This window comes from Peromyscus californicus, unplaced genomic scaffold, assembly GCF_007827085.1.
Source record: "Peromyscus californicus insignis strain IS unplaced genomic scaffold, ASM782708v3 Scaffold_22__1_contigs__length_63687245, whole genome shotgun sequence".
Taxonomy (NCBI): domain Eukaryota; kingdom Metazoa; phylum Chordata; class Mammalia; order Rodentia; family Cricetidae; genus Peromyscus; species Peromyscus californicus.
The window spans coordinates 63,069,493-63,093,622 of NW_026294525.1; the positions used below are offsets into that span (position 1 = coordinate 63,069,493).

At 47.4% G+C, this 24,130-nt stretch overlaps 1 protein-coding gene across 5 annotated transcripts; it reads right to left on the reverse strand.

Annotated features, from left to right (window-relative positions):
* Positions 1-6,645: 6,645 nt before the first annotated feature.
* On the reverse strand, positions 6,646-23,516 carry Mtres1 (mitochondrial transcription rescue factor 1). Of its 5 annotated transcripts, none has more exons than XM_052751551.1 (5): positions 23,443-23,516; positions 19,006-19,062; positions 14,688-15,169; positions 12,131-12,203; positions 6,646-6,928 (listed from the first exon to the last, which is right to left on the reverse strand). In XM_052751551.1, exons 3-5 carry the CDS (start codon positions 15,155-15,157, stop codon positions 6,737-6,739), a joined length of 735 nt encoding a protein of 244 aa, XP_052607511.1. In that variant the 5' UTR covers positions 15,158-15,169; positions 19,006-19,062; positions 23,443-23,516; the 3' UTR covers positions 6,646-6,736. The 5 variants fall into 5 exon arrangements, with proteins under 5 accessions (XP_052607511.1, XP_052607513.1, XP_052607512.1 ...); XM_052751553.1 differs by having other exon boundaries at positions 18,989-19,062; positions 23,443-23,508; XM_052751552.1 differs by lacking the exon at positions 23,443-23,516 and adding an exon at positions 23,205-23,410.
* Positions 23,517-24,130: the final 614 nt, after the last annotated feature.

The window sequence follows — 24,130 nt, forward strand, 5'->3', positions numbered from 1 at the left end:
CCAGGCTGGCCTTGAACTCACAGAGATCCGATTGCCTCAGAGCCTCCTGCATGCTAGGATTGAAGACGTGTGCCACCACCGCCCAGCTCAATTTAAAAATCTTAATTGGCTTAATTTTTATTTCTAGATTTGGAGATTTTGTTCCAAACGGTAGGATAAATGTTCTGAGGAGTTGAACAGAGGAAGTGGGTTTTATAGTCAGGGAAGACAGAACACACGCTGAACAAGGAGGTTGATGTGGCCTTGGAAGCGAAGGTTGGGGTGCTGCCGAGAGTCTAAGGCCTCGAAAGAGAAAGGAATGCAGTAAGGCCTTGCTGCCTTGAGAGAAGACTCATCCATTCAGCAAATGCCTTGGGAGGGCCAGTCAGCTCCTGGGCCTGCTCCTTAACTGACTAGCCCTGCCCCTATGAGTGGCTAGTTAAGCAGCCCATCTCAGCCTGTCAGGAAGGTAGGTTCTGGTAGTTAAGAGCACAGAACCTGACAGGTCTTGCCTGAGGCTGATTTGCAAGATGTGCATGGGTATGAACAGACCGGTGGGTATAAACTGGTGGGTGTGAGCAGACCAGTGGGTATGAGCAGACCGGTGGGTGTGAACAGACCGGTGGGTGTGAGCAGACCGGTGGGAGTGAACAGACCAGTGGGTGTGAGCAGACCGGTGGGTGTGAGCAGACCGGTGGGTGTGAACAGACCGGTGGGTGTGAACAGACCGGTGGGTATAAACCGGTGGGTGTGAGCAGACCGGTGGGAGTGAGCAGACCGGTGGGTATGAACAGACCGGTGGGTATAAACCAGTGGGTATGAACAGACTGGTGGGTATGAGCAGACTGGGCCTTGCTGCTCTCTGCAGAAGACAGCCAGGCCATTGCAGATGTAATGAAGCTGTTCACTGGCCTGAGGCACAACTGGGAGACTACATGCTCTCCTGACCCTCCAGTTTCTCACAGGCTGGAATGATGTTGGTAAGCATGTGACCAGCATAAGAGCTGACAGGGATTCAGCTTGTGCGATTTCTGCTGCAAGGCATGAGGAGTTTGCATCCTTGGTTTTGACAAGCTGAAATCTTTAGTGCTGGAACTAAGTGTGTGGAGAGAGAAACACTTCAGTATGCATAAGGCCTCTGACCATTGATGCTGTCTGTCTCTTCAGGTGGTTAATACTGATTGCATTACTCAAAGTTGGCCTCTACATTTTAGCCTTTGATGTCTCTGCTTCAGAATCAAGAGCTAGAATCCCAGAGCTTTTGTTTGGTTGGTTTTTGGTTTTCGTTTTCTCCTTCTTTCTTCTTCTTCTTCTTCTTCTTCTTCTTCTTCTTCTTCTTCTTCTTCTTCTTCTTCTTCTTCTTCTTCTTCTTCTTCTTTTCTCCTCCTCCTTCTTCTAACTATAAAGATTTTTTTTTACGTTTTATAAAATCTTTATTGACAAGTAATTCACGTAGTATACAATTTGCCTGTTTACACAATTTGATAGACTTTAGTCCAGCATCCTCATAGGCCCATGACACCATCACCACTTTCTATTTTAGAACATTGCTGTCTTCAATTTCATACACACATATAATGTATGGTGATTACATTCTACCTTATTTTTTTAAATGAACATAATATTTGCAATTGTAACTATTTTTAAGTTCACAATTCAGTGGCATGAATTACATTCAAGATATTAATTACACTCATGATATTAATTACATTTGTGGTATTTATTGATTACATTCACAGTATTCATTCAATAACTATATGATAAGATTTATTACATTCATGATATTATATCCTGATACTACTGTCTGTTTGTGGGGTTTTTCCATCACACAAAACAGAAACTCTGTACAGAGGAAATCATTGCTCTATATTCCTTTCTTCTCCATCTTGAGATAATGTCCTTTTCCCTTGAGGTAGGTTCATGAACATCTCAACTGAGTTATTTTTTGTTTGTTTTTCCGAGATACAGTTTCTCTGTGTAACAGCCTTGGCTGTCCTGGAACTCGCTCTGTAGACCAGACTGCCCTGGAACTTAGAGATTACCTGCCTCTGCCTCCTGAGTGCTGGGATTAAAGGGATGCACCACCATCGCCCAGCACTGAAAGGTTTTTTAAGTGTCTTGAAAAATAGGTTTCCAAGCATAGTTTCCAAGCATTAATCCCAGCATTGGGAGGCAGAGGCAGGTGGGTCTCTGAGTTCAAGGTAGACATGGTCTACATAGCAAGCTGTAGGTGGAGCTTTCCTGTCCTGCAGCTGCTCTCAAATAAACACACTGAGGCTCATATTAATTACAAATGCTCGGCCAATAGCTCAGGCTTGTTACTAACTAGCTCTTACATTTTAAGTTAACCCATATTCCTTATTTATGCTCTGCCATGTGGCAGTACCTTCATTAGCATGGCATGTTCATCTCCTGCCTAACTTTATCCTGTTCAGCTCTTGGCCAGTCAGCTTCTTTATTAAACCCATCATGGCGACATATATTCACACAGTGTACAGAAGGATTATTCCACAGCAGCAAGCTTCAGTGTAAAAGAGCTCAGGACTTTATAGTGAAATCTAATCACCTCCCCATCTGTATAGAGCATAGATGGCAGAGATTTCAGTTGACAACCTCTTTCCTAGAAACTTTGCTAAGGAGGATTGTCATTTTGGTAAAAGGACCAGGTGAACCAAACAGTTATAACCTTAAAGCACTCATGCCTTGAACATAGCACTGTCCTGAGAAAGCAGGATGTATTTTCTTTAACTATTTAGGGTTGTTTTTGTTTTGGGTTTTTTTTCCATGTCACCTGTGATAGCCCGAGACATTTGATCCTCCTGCTTCTACTAATCAAGAGCTGATATTACAGACATGCACCAACATATCCAGCCAAACAATATATTTAAAATAATTTCCCCCCTCTGTCATCTTATTAGAACAGGATTTTCCAACCTCAGCAGTGCTGACATGCTGCTCTGTTGGACATTATGGGATGTTCAGCATCATCCTCAGGCTCTCCTTTCTTGGTGTCCCTCGTATTCTGTCCATCATGACAACTAAAAATACAATTACTGCCAAATGCCCCCAGGGAAAGTGGGCAAGTTGCCCCCAGTTGAGAACCACTGCGCTGGCGTGTGTCCAGGGTTGTCTTTGATCAAGTCATTATGCTGGTCACATTTTTACTGGGGATGCCCTGCCAGGACCACATTAAAAGGCAGCTGCCGTTCAGCTTCAGTAATGAGTGAGTTGTAGGAGTGCCACGAACCATCGTGAATTGCTCTTAAGATTGTCGGTTAGTTTTCATAAATATGTTCCTCGTCCCTCACACTGGAGGCAACTCTTGAGATCAATCTTTTGCCACATGCTATGACCAAACTAACATAATTTGTGATCAGATGTCTTAGTTTGATTTTTAAAAGATCTTATGAGCTATTTTATTTTTAATTACGTGTCTATGTATGTGGAGTTTGGGTGCCACAGAGATATCGTATTCCTTGGAGCTGGAGTTACAGGTGATTTTGACCACCTGATAGGGGTCCTGGAACTAAACTCAGGTCCTCCACAGGAGCAGTGCAGGCTCCTGACCCCTGAGCTGCCTCTCTAGCTCTTGTAGTTCGATTATTTTGTTTTGCTTTACTTTTTTTTTTTTTTTCCTCTTCTCCTGAGACAGGGTTTCATTATGTAGCTCTGGCCATCCTGGAACTCTCTATTTAGACCAGGCTGGCTTCACAAAAATCCATCTGCTTCTGCATCCTGAGTGCTGGGATTAAAGGTGTGTGTCACTATGCCTGGCCCATAGTTTGATTTTTAAAAACTGTAGTTGGAAGCCGGGAGGTGGTGGTGCACACCTTTAATCCCAGCACTTGGGAGGCAGAGCCAGATCCAGGACAGGCACCAAAACTACACAGAGAAACCTTGTCTCGAAAAAACAAAACAAAAAACAAAAAACCCTGTAGTTGGGAATGAATCTGACCTGCTAAGCAGTTAAGCCGGGTACAAACCATCAACGGCCTTTCAAGTGGCTGTCTTTGTACCAGCTATGGTGGTACTCACCTGGAACCCAGCAGCTAGTCTGCCGAGGCCGAAAGATCTTGCACTGAAGGCCAGCCCAGCTACGTACTGAAGCCTTAAACAAACAAACAAACAAACAAACAAAACTAAAGGCCTTTCGTGCTCTGGCTTTCTGTCCTGCTTCTTGTTTGTCCAGTAAGGACTGTGAGATGCAGAGAGGTAAGGAGAGTTTTGATCATTGCTCACCTGCCAACAGAATGGGCTGTTTAGGAAACCTGCTGCTGGATTACGTGCCCCCACCATTCAAGGCTTGTCGAGTTTTCTGTGCACTTTGCAAAGAGAAGCTGAGGAAGAGGGAGGGGAGAGAGGGAGAGGAGGAGATGAGATGAAGTATGGCTATATAATTAATTATAACTCTGTCACTACCTCACATGGAAATTAAACATACTATATTTTTACTGATGACTCAGAAAAGCCAAAATAACCAAGGATGAAAACAGAAATTCCATGTTGTACTTTTATACAGTATTTATTATTTATTCCTAAGAGTTTAAAGTTTTTGAAACATTTTGATTTAAAATAAAAAAAATTTTTTGAGACAAGGTCTTTTTTAGGTAGTCCTGGCTGGCCTAGAATTTACTGTATAGACCAGGCTGACCTTGAATTTACAGAGATCCACCCGCCTGTGCCTCCCAAGGGCTGGGATTAAATGTATGCAACACTACACCCAGTTCTAAAACCTTTTTTTTTTTTTTTAATTAAAGAATTGGAGGGTGTCCTGAGCATGTGTGTGATGGCCAGAGGACAAATTTTGGGAGTTGGTTCTCTTCTTCCACCATGTGGGTCTGAGGGAATGAATTCAGTTACCAGGCTTATGTCATTGGGTGGCAACACCTTTAACCCTCTAGGCACCTCACTGGTCCTTCAGGGCTTAAATTTTCAAATTAAGATAAATTTTCCTGGGTTCTCCAAAACAAGGTAGAAAACTTGAGTCATGGGCCCCCACTTAACTGCTTTGGGCTCTCTGGAAGCTTCCTCCACTCTCAGGAAGTTGTGGGGGACAAACGAGCCATCATGAGTGGCCTCACAGAGGACGGACAGTGCGTCTTGGAACTGCTCCTTCAAGTGCTAAGACTTGACTGCTAGGAAGTCACAGACCAACCGGAGTGTACACACCATGAATGCCATGGAGTGTGCACATGTGCTCAGTTCTGCTCTTCTTTATGTCGGTTTAGTCCTTTGTGGAATGTTCCTGTGAGTTAGAACTAGTCTATTGTTTTGATAAAGCCTGTGTGGTTCCCATTTCTTTTTTTTTTAAGATTTATTTATTTATTATGTATACAGTGTTCTGTTTGCATGTATCCCTGCAGGCCAGAAGAGGGAGCCAGATCTCATTACAGATGGTTGTGAGCCACCATATGGGTGCTGGGAATTGAACTCAGGACCTCTGGAAGAACAGCCAGTGTTCTTAACCTCTGAGACATCTCTCTAGCCCGTGGTTCCCATTTCTGCCTGAAACTAAACTGATTTTTTTCTTGAGCTGGGAGTTAAACCTTTCCTGTAAATGGGTCAGATAGTAAACATTTTAGGCTTTGCAGGTCATAGGAACTGTCTTGTGTGTGTGTGTGCGTGTGCATATATACATACATACAAACTTACAAAAGAACACTAAAGAATTTCTTATATTAAAAATATTTTACATGTATGGGTATTGTATCTGCATGTATGTTTGTGAACCACATATGTGCTTGGTACCCACAAAGGCTAGAAGAGGACATCGAATCCCCTAGGACTGGAGTTCCAGATGGCTGATCGCCATGGGGGTGCTGGGAACTGAACCCGAATCATCTGGAAGGGCAGAGCTCTTAAGCACCAGACATTAAAATGTTGAAGTCATTCTGAGCTTGGGGGCCATTACTAAGCCAGCCTCTGGCTACCTTGGTTTATCTATGAGCCCTAAATAAACCATTCCAAATGGATTCTGGGTGGCCCAGTTGGAACTAGGGGGGGCAGCTTCACTCCTCTGGACTGCAGAGACAAACCGAAGAGAACAGACTAGTGTTTAGAGCTAAGTGGTAACAGGTCCCTCCAAAGCTTGTCCTGTCATAATCTGAAGGGTGATCTTGACTCTGCTGGCTTTAGCCACAAGAAGCCTGTATCTGGGGATCTCGGTCCCTAGGTGGCAAATATCTAAATAGACACTAAGAAGCCAGGCATGGTGTTACATGTCTATTCTATAACCCTGCTCTCGGGAGTTAAAGGTGGGAGGGTCAGGAATTAAAGGCCTGCCTGGACTATCAGAGACAATCTGAAAAACTAAACAAGCCAGGTGTGGTGTACCTGTCCTTCTTTACTCCTAGTACTCAGGAGGCAGAGGCAGGTGGAGCTTGGTGATTCTGAGGCCATTCAGAGTTATACAGTGAGACCCTGTCTAACAAAATAAAATACCAAAAATAAAACAAAACCCGCAAAGAAACAAGGCCAATTTATTTTCCAGTGACTCCTGAGGTAGTTAATGTGGAAAATGGCGGGCAAGTGCTAACGCCCTCGCTGGCCTGGCCTCCTCCAGCACTGCTCTGTGCTCAGGACAAGGGAGCTCTCCAAACGCCAGGTCTAAAGGAGCGCAGAGCAGGGGGAAACCCAGATCCCAGCTTCCACAAAATGCTCCAAGGCTTCCACAGGGACAGGAGAACTTTATTTCAGTACAAACGTCCTCTCCTTAGGCCAGCCCCGACAAGGGGGCGCAGCCGTGGAGAAGCCATGGTTATTTAGACGACGATGCCGTCGTCGTCTTCTTCGGCAGCTTCAAGTTCTTCCACCGTCGCAACAGCACCCGGTGCTTGTCGCTTTCGGTCTTCTCCTCAGAGACGCTTTTCAGGAGAACCCGCATCACCACCTCAGTCCCTGTCTCTTTGTTCTCTCCAACGAGGAGATCCAAGGTGTCTCCCACCTTCACCTGAGGCAGAAGAAAGAAAAGAGCCTTTACTGCAGGCTGGAAAGCAGGCCCGTCCACACAGCCCTGCTCCGCGTCATGTGGTGGCTGTCACACAGGGCACAAGTGAGAAGAGCCCTGACTCCTGACACTGTCACCCTAGGTCCGAACTGCATTGTGGGTGGCCACATAGGGGGCCTCACGCACAGGGCTGCACCCAGCCAGTACCTTCCCTGACAGACTTGACTGGCAGATGAATGGCCAAGGTTGGGAAGGTCATCAGTCAGAGAACTGAAGGAGTACTGAACGGACCTGTCTGTCTGCGAACACAGGTAAAACATAGAAAAGTAGGGCACAGTCTTAGCACGACTGTGCAAACAAAGCACTAGATGCAGTAGGAAGAAAACTGGCACTGATTTTCACCGAGGTGACCTACCTAAAATGGGGATGGGACGGTGTGTTAAACCTCTGTCACCGTGGAACAATGGCTGCCTGCCCCTCGAGCATGTCTCGGGGAGGGAGGGCAGCCCTGGGCCCACAAAGGAGGACAGCACAGGAGAGGGCAAGGGTGGCTAGAGGGGCAGAGGTCCAAATAATCTCACCAGAGGACTTGTGGCTAGAGCTTGTCAACCCACACTCCGGAGCAGCCATGTTATCTCCAGGGCCCAGTGGCAAGGACTCAGCCTGGGTGGGCACATGAGAAACACCTGGCAGACACCTGGTCCAGGCAGCTCAGCGCACTAGAGAATCTGGCCAGGAACTCCAGAGGGGCTGAACACACCCCGGCCACCCACTGCTGTTTCTGCCAAAGTGTGAGCCAGGACCAACAACTGCTTCTGTTGGCTTAAAGCAACTCCGATGGGGGCACAGGCTCTACTGAAGGGCTGCAGAGCTGGCTCAGTGGTTAACAGTCATCACTGCTCCTGCCGCCTCCAATTGTACTTCCGGGGGGTCTGACACCCTCGTCTGGCCTCCATGGGCACCAGGCAAACAGAGTGTACAGACAGACGTGGGCAAAACACCCATTCACATCAAATAAAAACCGATTTTAAAAAATCTTAAAAATAAACCAAGCCTCCCCTCCCATAACGAAAGAAATACACAGCATACAAACTGGCCCTTTTCATTCAAATTCACTTAAAATTTAAGAGTTTTCTAGATTTATTTTATGTATGGCTATTTTGCTTGCATATATCTGTGTGCCATGCACATGCCTGGTGTCCTTGGAAGTCAGAGATGGAATGGATTCCCTTGGAACTGGAGTCAGGTGGCTGTGAGACACCATGTGGGTGTCAGGAATTGAACCCAGGTCCTCTGGAAGAGCAGCAAGTACTCTTAGTTGCTAAGCCATCTCTTGAACCCCCAACTTAATTGTTTTGAAACAGTTTATTTATTTTGGGGGCGTGGCACATGTGTATGCCAAGGCCTGTGTGGAGGTTGGAGGAGGAGGAGGAAGACGAGGAGGAAAGGGAGGAGGAGGAAGAGGAAAGGAGGAAAGGAAGACAGGAGGAGGAGGAGGAGGAGGAAAGGAAGAAGAAGAAAGAAAAGCTCCATGAAAATCCAAGTGACGAGTTGGGAAAAAGAAGGAGGTAGGGGGGACAAGGCTAATGGGGAGGTGAACACAATCAAAACCCATCATATGCATGTATGAAAATGCCACAATGAGATGTTGTTATGACTAATTAATATGACTAATAAAAGCATCTTTAAAAAGGAAAGGAAAGATGGCATTTCTGCCTTCTAGGGCTCAGATGTTTCCTCTCGGTCTGCCCCATCCTGGGAGGTGAGTTTAGGACAGCATCCGTCTCCATGCTTGGGAATCTCAAGCCCGTCGGAGCAGGGCTGCACAGCATGGCGCACTCTAGACCCACCTAGTCTGCAGAACACAGAAAAGCTTTCTTGGAGGCAGGTGGGAGTCGGGGGAATTGACAAGCTGGACCCTCAGGGCCTGTAGCTGGGTCCTGGCTCCATGGAGCAGGCTGGGGACGCAGGCATGCTTTATTTAGCCCCAATCCATGGCCTGGTCCTCTCAGACACAAAGCAAAATGGGCTGGGATTAGTGGCTGCTTCAAATATCTACATTTCAAATCTCCCCTCAGCTGCAGTTTCTATGGCTACCAGGCCTCCTGGTAACAAGGCAGGCCGAGTGTTAATACTGGCCTCTGCCTTTGCTGACCCTCAGGAGAAAGCTGGAAAGCAGCCGAGCCGAGAGAACACCCAAGGCAGAATGAAGCACAGCAATTAGGCTGTGGTAACAATACCTCAAAGCAGGAGGACAGCTTACGGGGTTTGCACAGGGCGCTCCAGCAGGGAGGGTGTTCAGAAGGTAACGCAGTAGACAGCAGCTCGGCAGCTCGGGCACAGTCAGGAAAGCAGCATGGGGAGAAGGGCCCACGGGGAGCACTGGCTTTTGTGAGGTCACTAACAATGGCTGACAGGTCACTCTGCACCTGCCAGCCCAAGGGGATCAGAGCACTTTGGCCTTGACTGAGGTTGAGACCAGGATGGAGGACGATTCCCCTTTCTGTGCATGGAGGCAGCAGCGACGGACTGCATGCCCAGGGAGAGGGCCTGAAGGAGCCTCAGTGTCCTCCCACCCCCACCCCTGTGCACACACGACACACTCAGTGTTCCCCCGTGCACACGTGACACACTCAGTGTTCCACACCCCAGGAAACACGAGGTAGCCAGATCCTGCCCAGCAGCAGGCTTTTGGATCGTCAAAGAAAGAAAAATAGAAACCACCTTCAAAACTGTCTCTGCCTTCATCGCCCCCCACTGCTAATTGCTAATAGGTTAGGTCTCTAAGCATGGCTTAGGTTTGAAGCCTGCCCCTCCCCCAAGAGACAGGTATCATATATTCCAGGCTGGCCTCAAACCCACTCTTTGGAGGGGCTGACCTTGAACTTCTGACCCTCCTCCTGCTGGGGTTAAAGTTTATGTGATGCTGAGGGGCTGAGCCCAGGGCAAGGCAAACACTCTTATCAGCTGAGCTAGAGCCCTGCTGCTGTGTTCAAGCTTTTAATTAAAGATTTTGTATGTCCTCTTTATTTAGTTTTGTTAAGTGATACAATCTCATGGTTAAAAAGTATGGTTAAGGAGCTGGAGGAAGGCTCATAGTTAAGAACACTGACTGCTCTTCTGGAGGACCCGGATTCCATTCCCAGCACCCACATAGCAGCTCATGACTGTCTGTAACTCCAGTTCCGGGGGACCCAACACCCATGGCAAAACACCAATGCACATAAAATATTTAAAACAACAACAACAAAAGCATGATCGCCGGGCGGTGGTGGCGCACGCCTTTAATCCCAGCACTCAGGAGGCAGAGCCAAGCAGATCTCTGTGAGTTCGAGGCCGGCCTGGTCTACAGATCGAGCTCCAGGACAGGCACCAAAACTACACAGAAAAACCCTGTCTCGAACACCACCCCCCACCACCCCAAAAAAACAAAACAAAACAACCCAAAACATAAAAACCATGAGTCGACCATCCTCTTAATCTCAACACTCAGGAGGCAGAGGCAGGCAGATCTCTGTGTTCAGGCCAGCCAGGGTTACAACAAGTGAGAGCCTGTCTCAAACAAGCAAAACCCTCATTACTTAGATCTCAGCGGGAGGGGAGGATGGCTCAGCACTTGCAGCAAGGCCCGACGGCCAGAGCTTTGATCCCTGAAATCAGCACAGAGGAAGAAGCCACTCCTTCGCGTGTCCTCTGACCTCCACATCCATACCGTGACACACGTGTCTCCACAGTCCCCAACCTGCCCAATTAAATACATTTTTAAAAAGCCGTAACATAAAAAGGCATGAAGAAAATGAATGCAGGAGAGCTGGAGAGTTGGCTCAGCAGCTAGGAGCACTTGTTGCTCCTGCAGAACTATGGGTTTGGTTTCCACTATTCACATAGTGGCTCACAACCATCCTTAACTCCAGTTCTAGGAGACCTGATACCCTGGTCTGGCCTCTGTGGGCACCAGGCACACACACTGTGCACATCAGTATATGCAGACAGAAGACAAAACATCCATCACATAAATCTAAAAACATTGAATTTCAAACTATAAGAGGCATGAAGAAAATGGATACAGGGCTTGAGAGGGCTCAGCAGTTAAGAGTGTTTGTTACTATCCCAAAGGACCCTGGTTTGGTTCCCAGGGCTCTCAGGGTGGCTCACAGGCATCTGCAACTCCAGTTCCGGGATCTTCTGACCCCCACAGGAACTGCATGCATATGCACATACACAAAATACACATAGAATAAAAGAGATTTAAGTACTAGTAATAGTTAATTATTATATGTAACATCTATTAACATCTGCATACATTGTTTGTTGTTGGCGGGATATAGTCTTGGCCAGCCTGGAACTAGGTAAGTAGACGTGACTGGCTGAATCTGTGGTCTGATCTGTTTCATGAGTTCTGTGTTTCCATGGTGTGTGTGTCACGGTGTCTGTGTGTGTGTGTGTGTGTGTGTGTGTGTGTGTGTGTGTGTGTGTGTGTGTATGCATGTACTGAATATATTTTGGAGACAGAGTCTCATGTAGCCAGATCTAGCCTAGAACTCCTGATCCTCCTTTCTCCAGTCTCCCACATGCTGGTTGGTATACATGTATGTATGCAAAGAATAGTTTTTTAATAGAATTTACTTTTATGTATGTGTCTGAGAGGAGAGAGACAGACAGACAGAAAGCTCTGTTGTTAGAAAGCAGATATTGGAAGTACATTTTCGTATGAACAGTTTTTGTTTTTGGTTTTTTTGTTTTTTTTTGAGAGTAAGTTCTCACTGTGTAACCCTGGCTGACATGGACGCATCATCACCCTGGCTTGACTTCTTTCAATTAACAGTATCAATATGGACTTGTCAGAAAATACAGAACATCATTTTGTCAGCTGCCCTTCAGAGAGCAGAGTTCCAGCAAGAACTGCAGAACGTGAACAGAATTATACACCCACTCAGGTGGCACCTCTTCAGTCAGATCTTTCTTTGTAATCAACCTGCCATGATCCATGGGGCTAATATTAATATCGCAGAAGTCTTGAGGAAAGATGGCTGACAGTCCAGAGGGTAGCCTTATAAGTCATGACGGACTGAGGAGAGACAGTGGCCGTAGATCAGATTCCCACCAGCCATGACCAGGGCCCAAGGGGGAGTTGGGGACGGGACAGCACTGCTGGCAGAGGGACAGCCAGGACGCTGTGCTGTCACTACAGTCCGAATGGCTCACCGTTCTGCTCTTCTTCCACAGCTTGTCCCCGTTCAGCCTGAGCTCGCCTTTGTAGAAAGCATCTTCCACTTTGCTGTTAAGAAGAAAGACTGGAAATGTCAATGCATTCAACAACTACACAGCTTTGAGGAAAACACTGCTGTTCGTGTCTACGCAGACAGTGGGTCCCCACAAAACCACTGTATTTTGAGTGACAAATTTGAGATGCAAAGTGAAAGTGTGCATCATCTCAACAACAGGGAGACCAAGGCGTTTCTGATTCCGAAACGGTGCGGCTGCTCAGGCAGTGACTGCTGCATGGTTCTTTACGGGCGGTTTCCGCAGCGACTGCGTGGCAGTAGGTCAGTGAGTTATCGTGGTCAGAACGAGGGGGTCCTTCCTGCCCCAGCTGCCTGCTCTGCGCTGGGACAGGAAACCCAGGCACCACCCATACGGAGATGCCATTAAGGAACGACCCGTGAGCACTGACAGCCATTGCCCTCAGTCTAAACCACTGGTGACCAGCCCAGGAAAGACAGACACAAAGAACAGCTACTGCTCTCTTGTGTGTTCCATGGATTTAAACAAAGTAAAACACACAATTACTCCATAGGTACAAATCACAGAAGGAAATTTTTTTTTTTTTTGGTGAGACAGGTAGCTGGCTGTCCTGGAGCTCGCCCTCTAGACAGCCTGTCTCTGCCTCCCAAGTGCTGGGATTAAAGGCGTGTGGAAGTCTTGAATTTGCTGGTATCACAATTCTTACCTTGTACACACACCATCAGTGACTGCTAACAGAATGACCAAGCAGTGAGGTCACTGTGGAATATAACATCTGCAGAGAGAATGACCACGCTAAACAACTCTCAAAATTCACACTGCTGCACGTGACTTAGCTTTTAAAACAGCTCAAATACGCGGAGTGCCTACTACACACCAGGTCCAGGGACAGCACCTTACACAGATCTTAATCCTTGGGGCTCACACCTGCAGTCCCAGCACCTGGGAGGCTGAAGCAGGAGGATTTCAGTGAGTTTGAGGCCGTTAGGAACTAAATTGTAAACTGTAGGCCAGCATGAGCTATAGAGAGATAATGGGTCTTTAAAAGGTGAAAGGGGGCCTGTGAGACAACACTCAAGAGCTGGACTCCCGAAGCTGTAAGGACAGAAGCAGCCCCACGAGGAGTCTGCTGACCACATGGGACATGGCGTGCACACCGCTGCCTGTCATACAGACATTTCATAAATAGTCTTTAAAAAGGAAACAAAAACCCCCCTATAAAGTAGCTTCTATTAGTCCCGTTTCACAGGAGGGGAAACAGGTGCAGTGCATTCAGTCATGTGCGTAACGTCACGTACTAGTAGTTTGGCCCAAGAACCCACTTTTGGGTTTTGTTGTTTTTTCAAGTCAGGGTTTCTGAGTAGCTCTGGCTGCACTTTTTTTTTTGAACATGTAGATTAGGCTGGCTTCTAATCTAGTGTCCTGACGTAGCCTTGGGTGCTCGCAAGCAGGCATGACCCAGCACTCTAGCTCAAGAAGCTGTATGTGTGTGTGTGTGTGTGTGTGTGTGAGAGAGAGAGAGAGAGAGAGAGAGAGAATGCATGCCACAGTGAGTCTGTGAAGGTCAGAGGACACTCAGGAACCAGTTCTCTCCTGTCCCTCCTGGGATCAGGGACTAGGGTAAGGTGGGCAGTCTACATGCAAGCACCTCTACCCACTGGGCCACCTCACTGGCCAGAAACCGCTTTTTTTTTTTAAATTAGAGTGTGTGTGTGTGTGTGTGTGTGTGTGTGTGTGTGTGTGTGTGTATGACTGAATGACTATGGGCACATGTATACCATGGCACATGTGTCGAGGTCTGGGACAACCTATGGAGTCAGTTCTTTCCCTACAGTCTGTGGGTCCCAGGAAGTGAACTCACTCACCCACTGAGCTAACATGCTAGCCTCCAAACCTGCGGGTTGGTTGGTTTGTTTTTTTTCTTCGAGACAGGGTTTCTCTGTGTAGCTTTGGAGCCTGTCCTGGAACCCACTCTGTAGCCCAGGCTGGCCTCGAACTCACAGAGATCCGCCTGCCTCTGCCTCCTGAGTGCTGGGATTAAAGGCGTGCCCCACCAGTGCCCGGCAAAACCTGTGTTCTTAACCATCACTGGTTCCATCGATTCTGGGAGGTACTTTCTCCTACTGTAGTCTATGGGAAATCCCTGGGCTTTTGTAGCACTAATAAAATGATTCCCTTCTCTTTTAGGGGCAAAGGCATGGGTCAGTAGTAGGGCACTTGCCTGCCATGTACAAGGCTCTGGGTTTGATCCCCAGTACTATGGAGGAGAAAAAAAGAGAACTATGTCGTTAAGTCAAGGACTCGAGCACACCAACTGTGTGTTAGGATTAAGGAAACACGGCACACAGGACTTAAGGGTAGTCAAGTGATGTCCTTGGAGGTCAGTTCTCTCATCTGTAAAGTGACGTAACTGGAACAGATTACCTTTCACATTTACAGTTATTATTCCCCATAATAGGGGCCAAGTGACTTGTAATTCGGTATTACACTAACTAGACAGGTGATCCATCATACTCACTTTCTCCCAATATCAAGGCCCGTCTTCAGGACAACATCGTACCGGAAAGACTGTACCACTTTCTCCAGGTCTTTGTAGTCCTTGACCACACCGGGGTCATCCTCAAGTTCTTCTTCCTGCTCACTCCTCTCAGGGTGATGGATCTCCTCGTCAGAGTCCTCTTCATCTGCATCTTTTTGCAGAGTCTTTTTAGTGGACTTTTTGGAGCTTATATTGCTTTTGAGTCGTACAGAAAATGGACAAATACATTTTGGAGATACTGAAAGCCCTGGGAGCCGCAGAGGGAAAATGGTACGGAAAAGTGTTTTATAATTTGATGTGTTTAGCTTGGTACTAGAAAAATATAAGTATCGATTCCAGGAAGCACAGAGTTTGTGTGAAGATGTCCCTTGAAGCGCACCCCAGAGTCTGGTCCAGGCATCCGGCTTTCTTAGAGCACCAGTGAGTAGTCTGACACCAGTTACAGCCATGCTGCACACACCCTGCAATGGAAACCAGCTGAGCATCACTTCCCGGCTGCAGTGCTCACTGTGCTCAACACACACACACACACATACACGCACGCGCACACACACACGCACTGCTCATCTAGTGCTACATTTCACTGCCCTGTGCAAGGACGTCGGTCCACTCAGGCTGAGGGCCAAGCACACTATGGTGAGCTTTCTAGCTGCACTCAACATGCTTGCTCGTGGGACTGTCTCAGGGATCCAGTGAGACACAAAAACTGAAAACACTGACTCCACTATTCTTCCTCTCCCTAAGTAGCTCAGGTACTGACTACAACTGAAAAAATATTAACAGTTGTTAATGATTTGTTAAAATAAAGACTAAAGAAAAAAGAAAAAGGCCAGGTGTGGTAGTGCACACCTTTAAACCAGCAGTCCAGCCTGGTCTACAGAGCAAATTCCAGGACAGCCAGAGGTTCCCAGAGAAACCCTGTCTATAAAACAAACAAACAAACAAACAAACGAGTTTATAGAATCCCGAGTGATCTCTCAACCTAGACCCTAGCAAATCAGAGCTAGGAATGAGCCAAACAGAATGATCTGCATTTCCCCCTTTCACATCTCCTTCCTACTGTTTATCAGAGCACGAGGAGACAGAGGAGGGACTGGAGCCCACAAACTAGGTAGTCATTTCTGGACATGCCAGAGAGCAATCAAATCCTAGTTACCATAAAGACAACAGAAACCAGACAGTGGTGGCGGACCTCAGCACAGCTCATCAAAATGGCTTCTTTTCTTTTTTTTTCCTGTCTCTGTCTCTCTTTCCTTTTGGAGACAGGGGCTCTCTACATAGCCCTGGCTGTCCTGGAACTCACTATGTAGACCAAGGTAGCCTTGAACTTCTTGAGTGCTGGGATCAAAGGCATGTGTGACTACAACAGGCCAAAATGGTTTTAAAGACCATGCTTTGTTAATAAGGAAAAGGGTTTCACATGCTTAAATGCATACGTATATAAACTTGATGAACTCTTAGGAAGTCTCACATTTCAAGTCCGACACCGACTTCCTTAATTCAAGGTTATACTCTGGGACTGATTTCTTTGATAATAAGCCTCATGATTTCCCTTCCTAATTTCCATTAATTACAAAGCAGATAACAACTGTCTGTGTAGGAAGAAGAAGCAAACGGCACAGGCTCAACTCTTACTTTGCCATTCTTGGAGTCCCAATCTAAACCCTAACTGACAAGAAGCAGGTGAAGTTTCAGAGCTTGTGGGGCTTCTGTTTTCTGCTGCGCTGCTAAAGGAACTGCTAGCAGAACTGGTCAGGTTTTGTTTTTTAGATGTCCTTTTTAGATCTGTTTCATGTATTTTTGAAATACATGTGTTTTGCCTGCATGTCCTTATGTCCGCCATGTGCGCCTGGTGCCCACAGTGGTCAGAAAAGGGTGTTGGATCTGGAGATACAGATGGTTGTGAGCCACCATGTGCATGCTGGGAACCCAATCCTGGTCCTCTGTAAGATCAAAGTGTTCTCCACCACCGAGCCACCGCTCCAGCCCCATTTAAACACATACATTTAATGTATGGCCGGCTGACGACTGTTTCGCCTACATATGCATCTGTGCACCAGCTGCATGCCTGGTGCCTAAGGAGGTCAAGAGAGAGTGCAGCTACCAGGAATTGGAACTGAGATGATAGTGAGCCAATCCTGCGGGTGTGGGAATCAAACCCAGACTCTGTAGGATCAACAAGTGTTCTCAACCACTGAACCACTATCCAGCTCTTAACTTGTTTTTATGAGCCCGGCTGATCTGGAACTCACTATGTAGCCCAGATTTACCTCCAAGTGATGAGTGATCCTCTTGCCTCAGCCCCAAAGTGCTGAGATTACAGGCATGGCCACCATGTCTGGCAAGAAACCATATTTCAGTGTATTCCAATTTAACAGAGGCCTACCCAAAGAAGGACTTTGAATTTTACAGAACTGGGATAAAGAAAGACAACAGCACATTTCTACGCTGGGGATGTAGTCTAGCTACAGGCTGTTTGCCTACCACACACAAGGCTCTACTGGATCCCAGCACTGCAGAATACAGGAAAAGAAAACGCTCCTTTCAGGAGCTCTAGAATCTGTAGCCCACGGTCACTCCAACAGGAACAGAAAGCAAAAAGGGCCTGGAAGTGGGAGGAGGAACGCCACTCCAACTTAGAAGAGCTCCCCAACGGCACCTGGGCCGGGAGGAGGAGGCTTGGGGTCAGTTCCTTGGTGTCCACATTCTCCATCATAAATCCTAGCGTAGGGCCAAGTGAGATGGCTCAGGAGTTAAGGGTACTTGCCACCACCAACTCAGCCTGAGTTCAAGCTCCAGTACCACGTGGTGAAGGAGAGAACTGACTCCTGCACACTGTCCTCTGGCCTCCACACACCCGTGAGCAGAAATACTAAGAAAGGAATACACATTAAAAAGCCCTTGCTTCTTTTGTAGGGCAAAAGACACGGTCAATAAGACAAAACGACAGCCTACAGACTGGGAAAAGACCTTCACCAACCCCACATCTGACAGAGGACTGATCTCCAAAGTATATAAAGAACTCAAGAAACTAGAAACCAAAATCCTGAACAATCCAATTAAAAAATGGGCTACAAAACTAAACAGAGAATTCTCAAAAGAATCACAAATGGCTGAAAGACATTTAAGGAAATGCTCAATATCCTTAGTCATCAGAGAAATGCAAATCAAAATGACTCTGAGATACCACCTTACACCTCTCAGAATGGCTATGATCAAAAACACTAATGACAGTCTATGTTGGAGAGGATGTGGAGCAAAGGGAACACTCCTCAACTGTTGGTGGGAATGCAAGCTTGTACAACCACTCTGGAAATCAGTATGGCGGTTTCTCAGAAAATCAATCTACCTCAAGACCCAGCTATACCACTCTTGGGCATATACCCAAGGAATGCTCAATCATACCATAGGACACATGCTCAACTATGTTCACTACAGCATTATTCATAATAGCCAGAACCTGAAGACAACCGAGATGCCCCTCAACTGAAGAATGGATGAAGAAAATGTGGTATATATACACAATGGAGTACTACTCAGCAGAGAAAAACAAGGACAGCATGAAATTTGCAGGTAAATGGATGGAACTAGAAAATATCATCCTGAGTGAGGTAACCCAAACCCAGAAGGACAAACATGGTATGTACTCACTCATAAGTGGATACTAGATGTAAAGCAAAGAACAATTAGACTACAAACCACGGAACCAGGGAGGTTATATAGCAGGGGGAACCCTAGGATGACTGTGGCTTATAATAAGTTTTGGTTTTACTCAATCACTGGGCAAGCATCAGTGAAACATTTCACTATTAAGGTTAAGAATTTGTACTGCATCAAGCTGATAGGAAAAAAAATTTTTTAAAAAGAAAGGAAAAAAAGCCCTTGCCTCACCGCATGCTCCTATTTCCTTTCAGGACGTCTGGATGTATTTCTTTCTGTACCCATCACTGGCAGCATTGTTATAGATTTATTTACTTTGAGTTTATTAGTATGGGTGTTGCCCGCATGTGTATGTCTGCCCCATGTACATGCAGTGCCCACAGAGGCCATAAGAGGTTGCTGCTGGAATTACAAATGATTGTGACCACCATATGGGTGCTGGGAATTGAACCCAGATCCTCTGGAGAAGCAGCCAGTGTTCTTATCTGCTGAGCCATCTCTCCAGCCCCACAGGCAGCATATTTACCTACACTAGGAAAGCTTCTAGCTGAAGATATCAACTTGAATCATGTTCATTTGTAAATATAACAAAAGTTTCAAAGCGTTAAGCCAAATGTTACCTTTATTAGCTACTCACTCTCTCTCTGTGATCTCCTTCACTTCCCAGCAGGCAAACATCCCAAACGATGGAAATCTAGATAGAAACGTATAAAAACCATAAAATTGAGGGAAGGCATTATCCTAGTTTTTGCTAAAGGTGGTGACCATTTGTAGATGTTAACAGTGAACAGGACCCAAGGGAGGAACCTGAGAATCCAAAACTAATCAGGAGAGCCCTGAGTAAGGAGTGCAGTATCTGAAAAGATGACCGGCCAGGTTCTGGAGCTCCTCTTAAATCAAAGCAGCGAATGTTGGCTTCTTACATTCCGTTTACAGATAAAGGATGCTAGGCGAGATGAAACAGGTACATAATTCAGCACTTTGGAAACAGAGGATCAGGAGTTCAAGGTCAGCCAGGGATACAAAAACAACGAGAAAAACAAACGAAAAATCCATGGGCAGATGGCACATGCCAGTAATCCCAGCACTTAGGAGAAAGAGACAGGTGGGCTGCTGTGAGTCTGAGGCCAGGCTGGTCTCCACAGCAAGTTCCAGGCCAGCTAGGTCTACATAGGAGAATCTATCTTTTAAAAACAAACAAACAAAAAACAAAAACAATCAGGTAAGGATTCTAGGGGCTGCAGATGACTCCGTGCTATGGCTTGTTCTACAAACATAAGAATCTGAGTTCGAATCTCCTCACCCATGTCAGGCCAGGCACAGCTGTGAGTGCCTGCAATCCCCAAGCTCTGGGAAGCAAACATATTTCGAGAAGTCACTAATCAGCCAGTCAGTCCGGTCATAACAGCTAGCTTCCAGTTCAGTGGGAGACCCAGTCTCAAGGCAATGAGGAAAACATCTGATGACCGGACATAGCTTCCACGTCACTTTTACACATACTCCTAAAAAAGGATTCTTTCTTTTCCTTTGGTATGGCCCCTGACTGTCCCAACTCCTCTGCGCCATCCCCTGCCATTTGTCCCTTTGACATCCCCAAAAACTTTTGATAAGATTTCACGTACTTTAGGCTGCTTCAAATTCACCACGCAGCAAAGGCTACCCTTGAACTTTTGATCCTCCTGCCTCAGCCTCTAGAGTACTGAAATTACAGGCACGGATTACTATACCTGGCTCCTGCGGCTTTAAATCTTTCCAAATTCCAGACTTGTACACCTGACGGAGTTAGTGTAAAAGACCTGACTGCTGTTTGTAGGAAGGCCTACTGCCAAGCTGGCTGCTGCAGTATCGGCAGTTCCCCGAATCCCCCAAACTTGGAGGAGTGGCTCACTGTACTGAAACTGTAATTTGATTCATGCTGAACCCCTAACTTCTCTCCTGGAAGCCTGCCCCAAGTTGTTGTTGGAGGAGTCACATGATTCCTGCAGGAGGCCACTGCAGACTTGTAGGTGACATCAGGCCTGCTTTCCTTCACTCCACCCCGTGCCTCGCTCCTTTCCTTACTTTGCTTCATACACCCATACTGTAATAAATCACAGCCACGGGTATCTTCTTTGTGATCAACACACACAATGTCCAACTGAATGTGACAGGACCAATGGGTGACTAAAGGTACCTCACAGGTAGTCCGGAGCCTTCTTATCTCACTTCATGCGACATCACCCTTCTGCAGGTTAGCGGGTTTTCTTTATTTTCAAGGCAGGGTCTTGTTGTGTAGCCTAGTTGTTTTTCAATTCACAGCCCTCCTGCCTGAGGCTCCCACACGCTGGGATGACAAGTTTGTCCTGCCAGGTCCAGCTTCTAGTGATTTTCCCCCTCCTAGCTTTGAGACAGGGTCTCAGGTAGCTCAGACTGGCCTTGAACGCATCTGTTTCCACTTCCCAAGTGTCGGGCAGGGACGATGGTTGGACAGTTCTGTTTACTGATGTCAATTACTGTTGAATGTGTGTATATGATGTGCACAAGGCGGGTGGGCAGCACGGCATGCATGTGGAGGCCAGAGGACATCTTCCAGGAGTCAGGACTCTTTCCATCCTACTTCTCTCATTTCTGCCATATTGTGTACTCCAAGCTAAGTCTCTTGTCTCTGTCTTTCGTCCTGGCAACAGAGTATTGGGACTACAGACACACACACCACATCTGGCCTTTCTGCATGGGTTCAGGAAGTGCATACAGGTTTTCAGGCCTGGCACAGTGAAAGTTGAGGCCAGCATGAACTACAGAGCAAGACTAAATTCCTCAAAAATAAAGAAAAGACTTTTCTGAACCTGGGAGGGCAGGAAGACCTGAAGTTCAGCACTTGCCTAGACCAGAGTATGTTCATGGCCAGTCTGGGTGACTTAATGAGAACCTGTCACAAAATTAAGAGAATTAAGAAAGGCGTTACTGTAAACCTGGCCAAAAAGCCCATGGCTGGGAAGGTACTGGGAGAAACCCACTTCTATTGTTTTGCTGTGCTCATATGGTGTCAAACTGCCTTCTAAATACTTACATTTACACCCAGAAATGAGTCAGGAAAGCTTTTTGCAGTGGCCATCAGTCAAGGTAGAAACTAGCTAATCAGTGTTGAGACTAAGTGCCTGTTAACTGCTCAGCCCTAAACGCGACATTTACATCACAGCCCAATGATAAACATCCCCGTCTTCTGATAGTTGTGGTGGCGCACATCTTTAATCCCAGAACTCGGGAGGCAGAGGCAGGCAGATCTCTGTGAGTTCGAGGCCAGCCTGGTCTACAGAGTGAGATCCCAGACAGCTAGGGCTACACAGTGAGACCCTGTCTTGAAAAAAATCAAAACCACCCACAAAAATAACCTCCTGTCTTACTCAGCTTCAGTTCCTGCCACACTTACACTGTCGTCTTCACGCTCCTCACATACACGGGACTATTCTCAGTGTTCTTTCCATGGCTACAAATGAATTAAAGCCAGAGCCATTTATAAAGAATAGAGGTTTATTTACCTCATGGCTCTAGAGTCTGGGAAACTCAAGGTCAACTGTATCTACTCCCCACCCCCCAAACCACCTTTCCCTTCTGCACACTTTAGATGTGGACACCTGGTGAAAGGCCTTGATACATCAGGAGGTAGAAGACAGAGTGGGGAGAAGGTGTAAGCATGCCAGATACAGCTTGTTTTCACAAGCCATGTACTCTCTTAATGAGCTACTACTAGTCCATGAACAGACTTGTCTATTCATCGGGAGAACCCAGCTCTTCCTAATGGCAGTGCACCAAATTCCCAACACATGAAACTTAGGGGACACGTTCCAGCCAAACTAGGTCCTTGTTCCATGCAGGCCTAGAACACTCTTGCCTAGGTATCTATCTGCAAGGGGAACTCACCTTCAAGTCTAAACTCAAGCATCTCCTCAGCCAGGTCTATTCATTCCAACTCTATTCCCAGCTACCCGACCCCGAGCTCTTATCACATGCTGCCACATAATTTACTGGATGTTATTTGTCTGCATGTGTTTTACGCCACAAGAGTAGAATTCCTCTCCCTCCCTATTTTAATTTCCTTCACTTTATCTCAAGTGCACAAAATAGTGTCTGGCAGTTAAAAACTTGTGGAAGTTTTTAACTTCCAGAACGGGAACGGTGGTACAAGCATGTATTTCAAGCCATCTGGGAAAGAGGTGAGAGGTTCGGGGGTTCAAGGACATCTCCGCTACAAAGTGAGTACGATGCCAGCCTGGGCTACACCGGACCGGTTTAAAAAAAAAAAAAAAACAAAAATCGGTAACAGAAGGCTGCTGCATGAGAATGAGCTCAAAAAAGAACAGTGTATCTGGACTGACACTAGATTTCCAAAAGCCTTTGATACCTAAGTTTGGAAGTGACCCGGGCAGCATGAGAGCTAGAGTTTTAATAGGAAAGTGACCCGGCAGGAGTCCGTATTACAAGATCTCCTTGGCAGCAGTTTGCACTGGATGTGACTCGGGGAGAAAACCCTAGGTTTGTTTCGGTTTCGACTTTTATAAAGCTATAGAATGTGCTAACGAAGGCTAAGACTGCCGGAAGTGGAGAGTATGGGATACAAGGGCAACGCTGCCCTTGACTGCACGATGACGAGACTGGATCCGCGTTCCCCAGCTTGTCACTGCTCGGTAAGCCCGGGGAGCCTGGCCTCCAGTCGGCGGCGAGGTCTACTGCAGCTACGCACACCTTCCCTTCTGCCGACGTCGGGGGCTGACTTCCAGACAGGGACGCCTTCCCCTGGAGCCCTCCCACCCCGCACCTCCCCAGGTCTGCCAAGGTCGAAGGAAACTGGACACCCACGCCGCCAGCCCGGGGCAGTGTCTGCAGCCAGCTGCGGCCAGGCCCTGGGGACGCACAGCTTGGGCCAGCTCCATTCCCGCGGTCCCGGGGTTCGAGAGGCGTCCCGGGCAGGCCCGACTCTGCGGAACCGGACGTCCTCGCAGATTCGGCAGGAGCGCGGCAGGGCCGAGGCCGGTGGCCGGCGAGTCACCCCCGCCAGGGGCTGGGCCGGCGGGCGGGCCAGTAGGGGCGCACTCACCTGCGCAGTCCGCTGGTCCCTCCCCGGACCGCGCCGACCGCAGGCCCGGAGCCACCTCGGTCCCTGCCCCGCCCCTTCCGCCCTAGCCCACGCCGCAAGAGCGGACCCCCAGGCGCGTGCGGGTATGGTGGCGCCGTCACAGCGACCCCTGCTGGACGCGGCGCCTTGGATGACCGCCCTGTGGAGGTAGAGGTGTGGGGATGTGGGGTGAGGAGTGGGGGCGTGGGAGTCCCATCCCAGGCCTGCTGAGCTTGGCAGCTAGTTCCAGAAGAACTTGGTCTGAAAGCCGAGGTTCTTTCTCTGGAGTAGCCAAAGCCTAGGACGCCTTTGTGAATTATAGACGTTGTCTCCAGAAAACTGTGTCGGAGTTGAAAACATCAAGTCTCAACCCAGTGTGAGGGTGCACCCCTGTAATCCCAGCCCTCGGGAGACGAAGGTAGGAAGGGGGTGGGTGGGTCAAGGTTTTCCTTCGGTACAAGACTAGAAAGTTTGAGGCCAGACTGAGCTACAAAGAAATAAATAGAAATAGAAATAAAACACCTGGCACTCGGCATCAGCTCATCATTGGGGCAGTGGAGGCGGGAAGATCTTGCTGCTAGGCTTGCCTTGGCTAAGTAGCAAGCTTGAGGCCAGTCTGGGTTACATGAAAATCCTGTCTCAACAAATTAGCGACTCTTCCTCTCCTCCT

What these genes read in the sequence shown, in the direction of transcription:
- Mtres1 (XM_052751551.1), bottom strand. Translation starts at nt 15,157, where the DNA reads ATGGCTGTAACTGGTGTCAGACTACTCACTGGTGCTCTAAGAAAGCCG. An exon ending in GGCCTTGATATTGGGAGAAA is followed by an intron (nt 12,204 to 14,687) that starts GTGAGTATGATG and finishes TCTTCTTAACAG; the next exon opens with CAAAGTGGAAGATGCTTTCT. An exon ending in TGTGGAAGAAGAGCAGAACG is followed by an intron (nt 6,929 to 12,130) that starts GTGAGCCATTCG and finishes CTTCTGCCTCAG; the next exon opens with GTGAAGGTGGGAGACACCTT.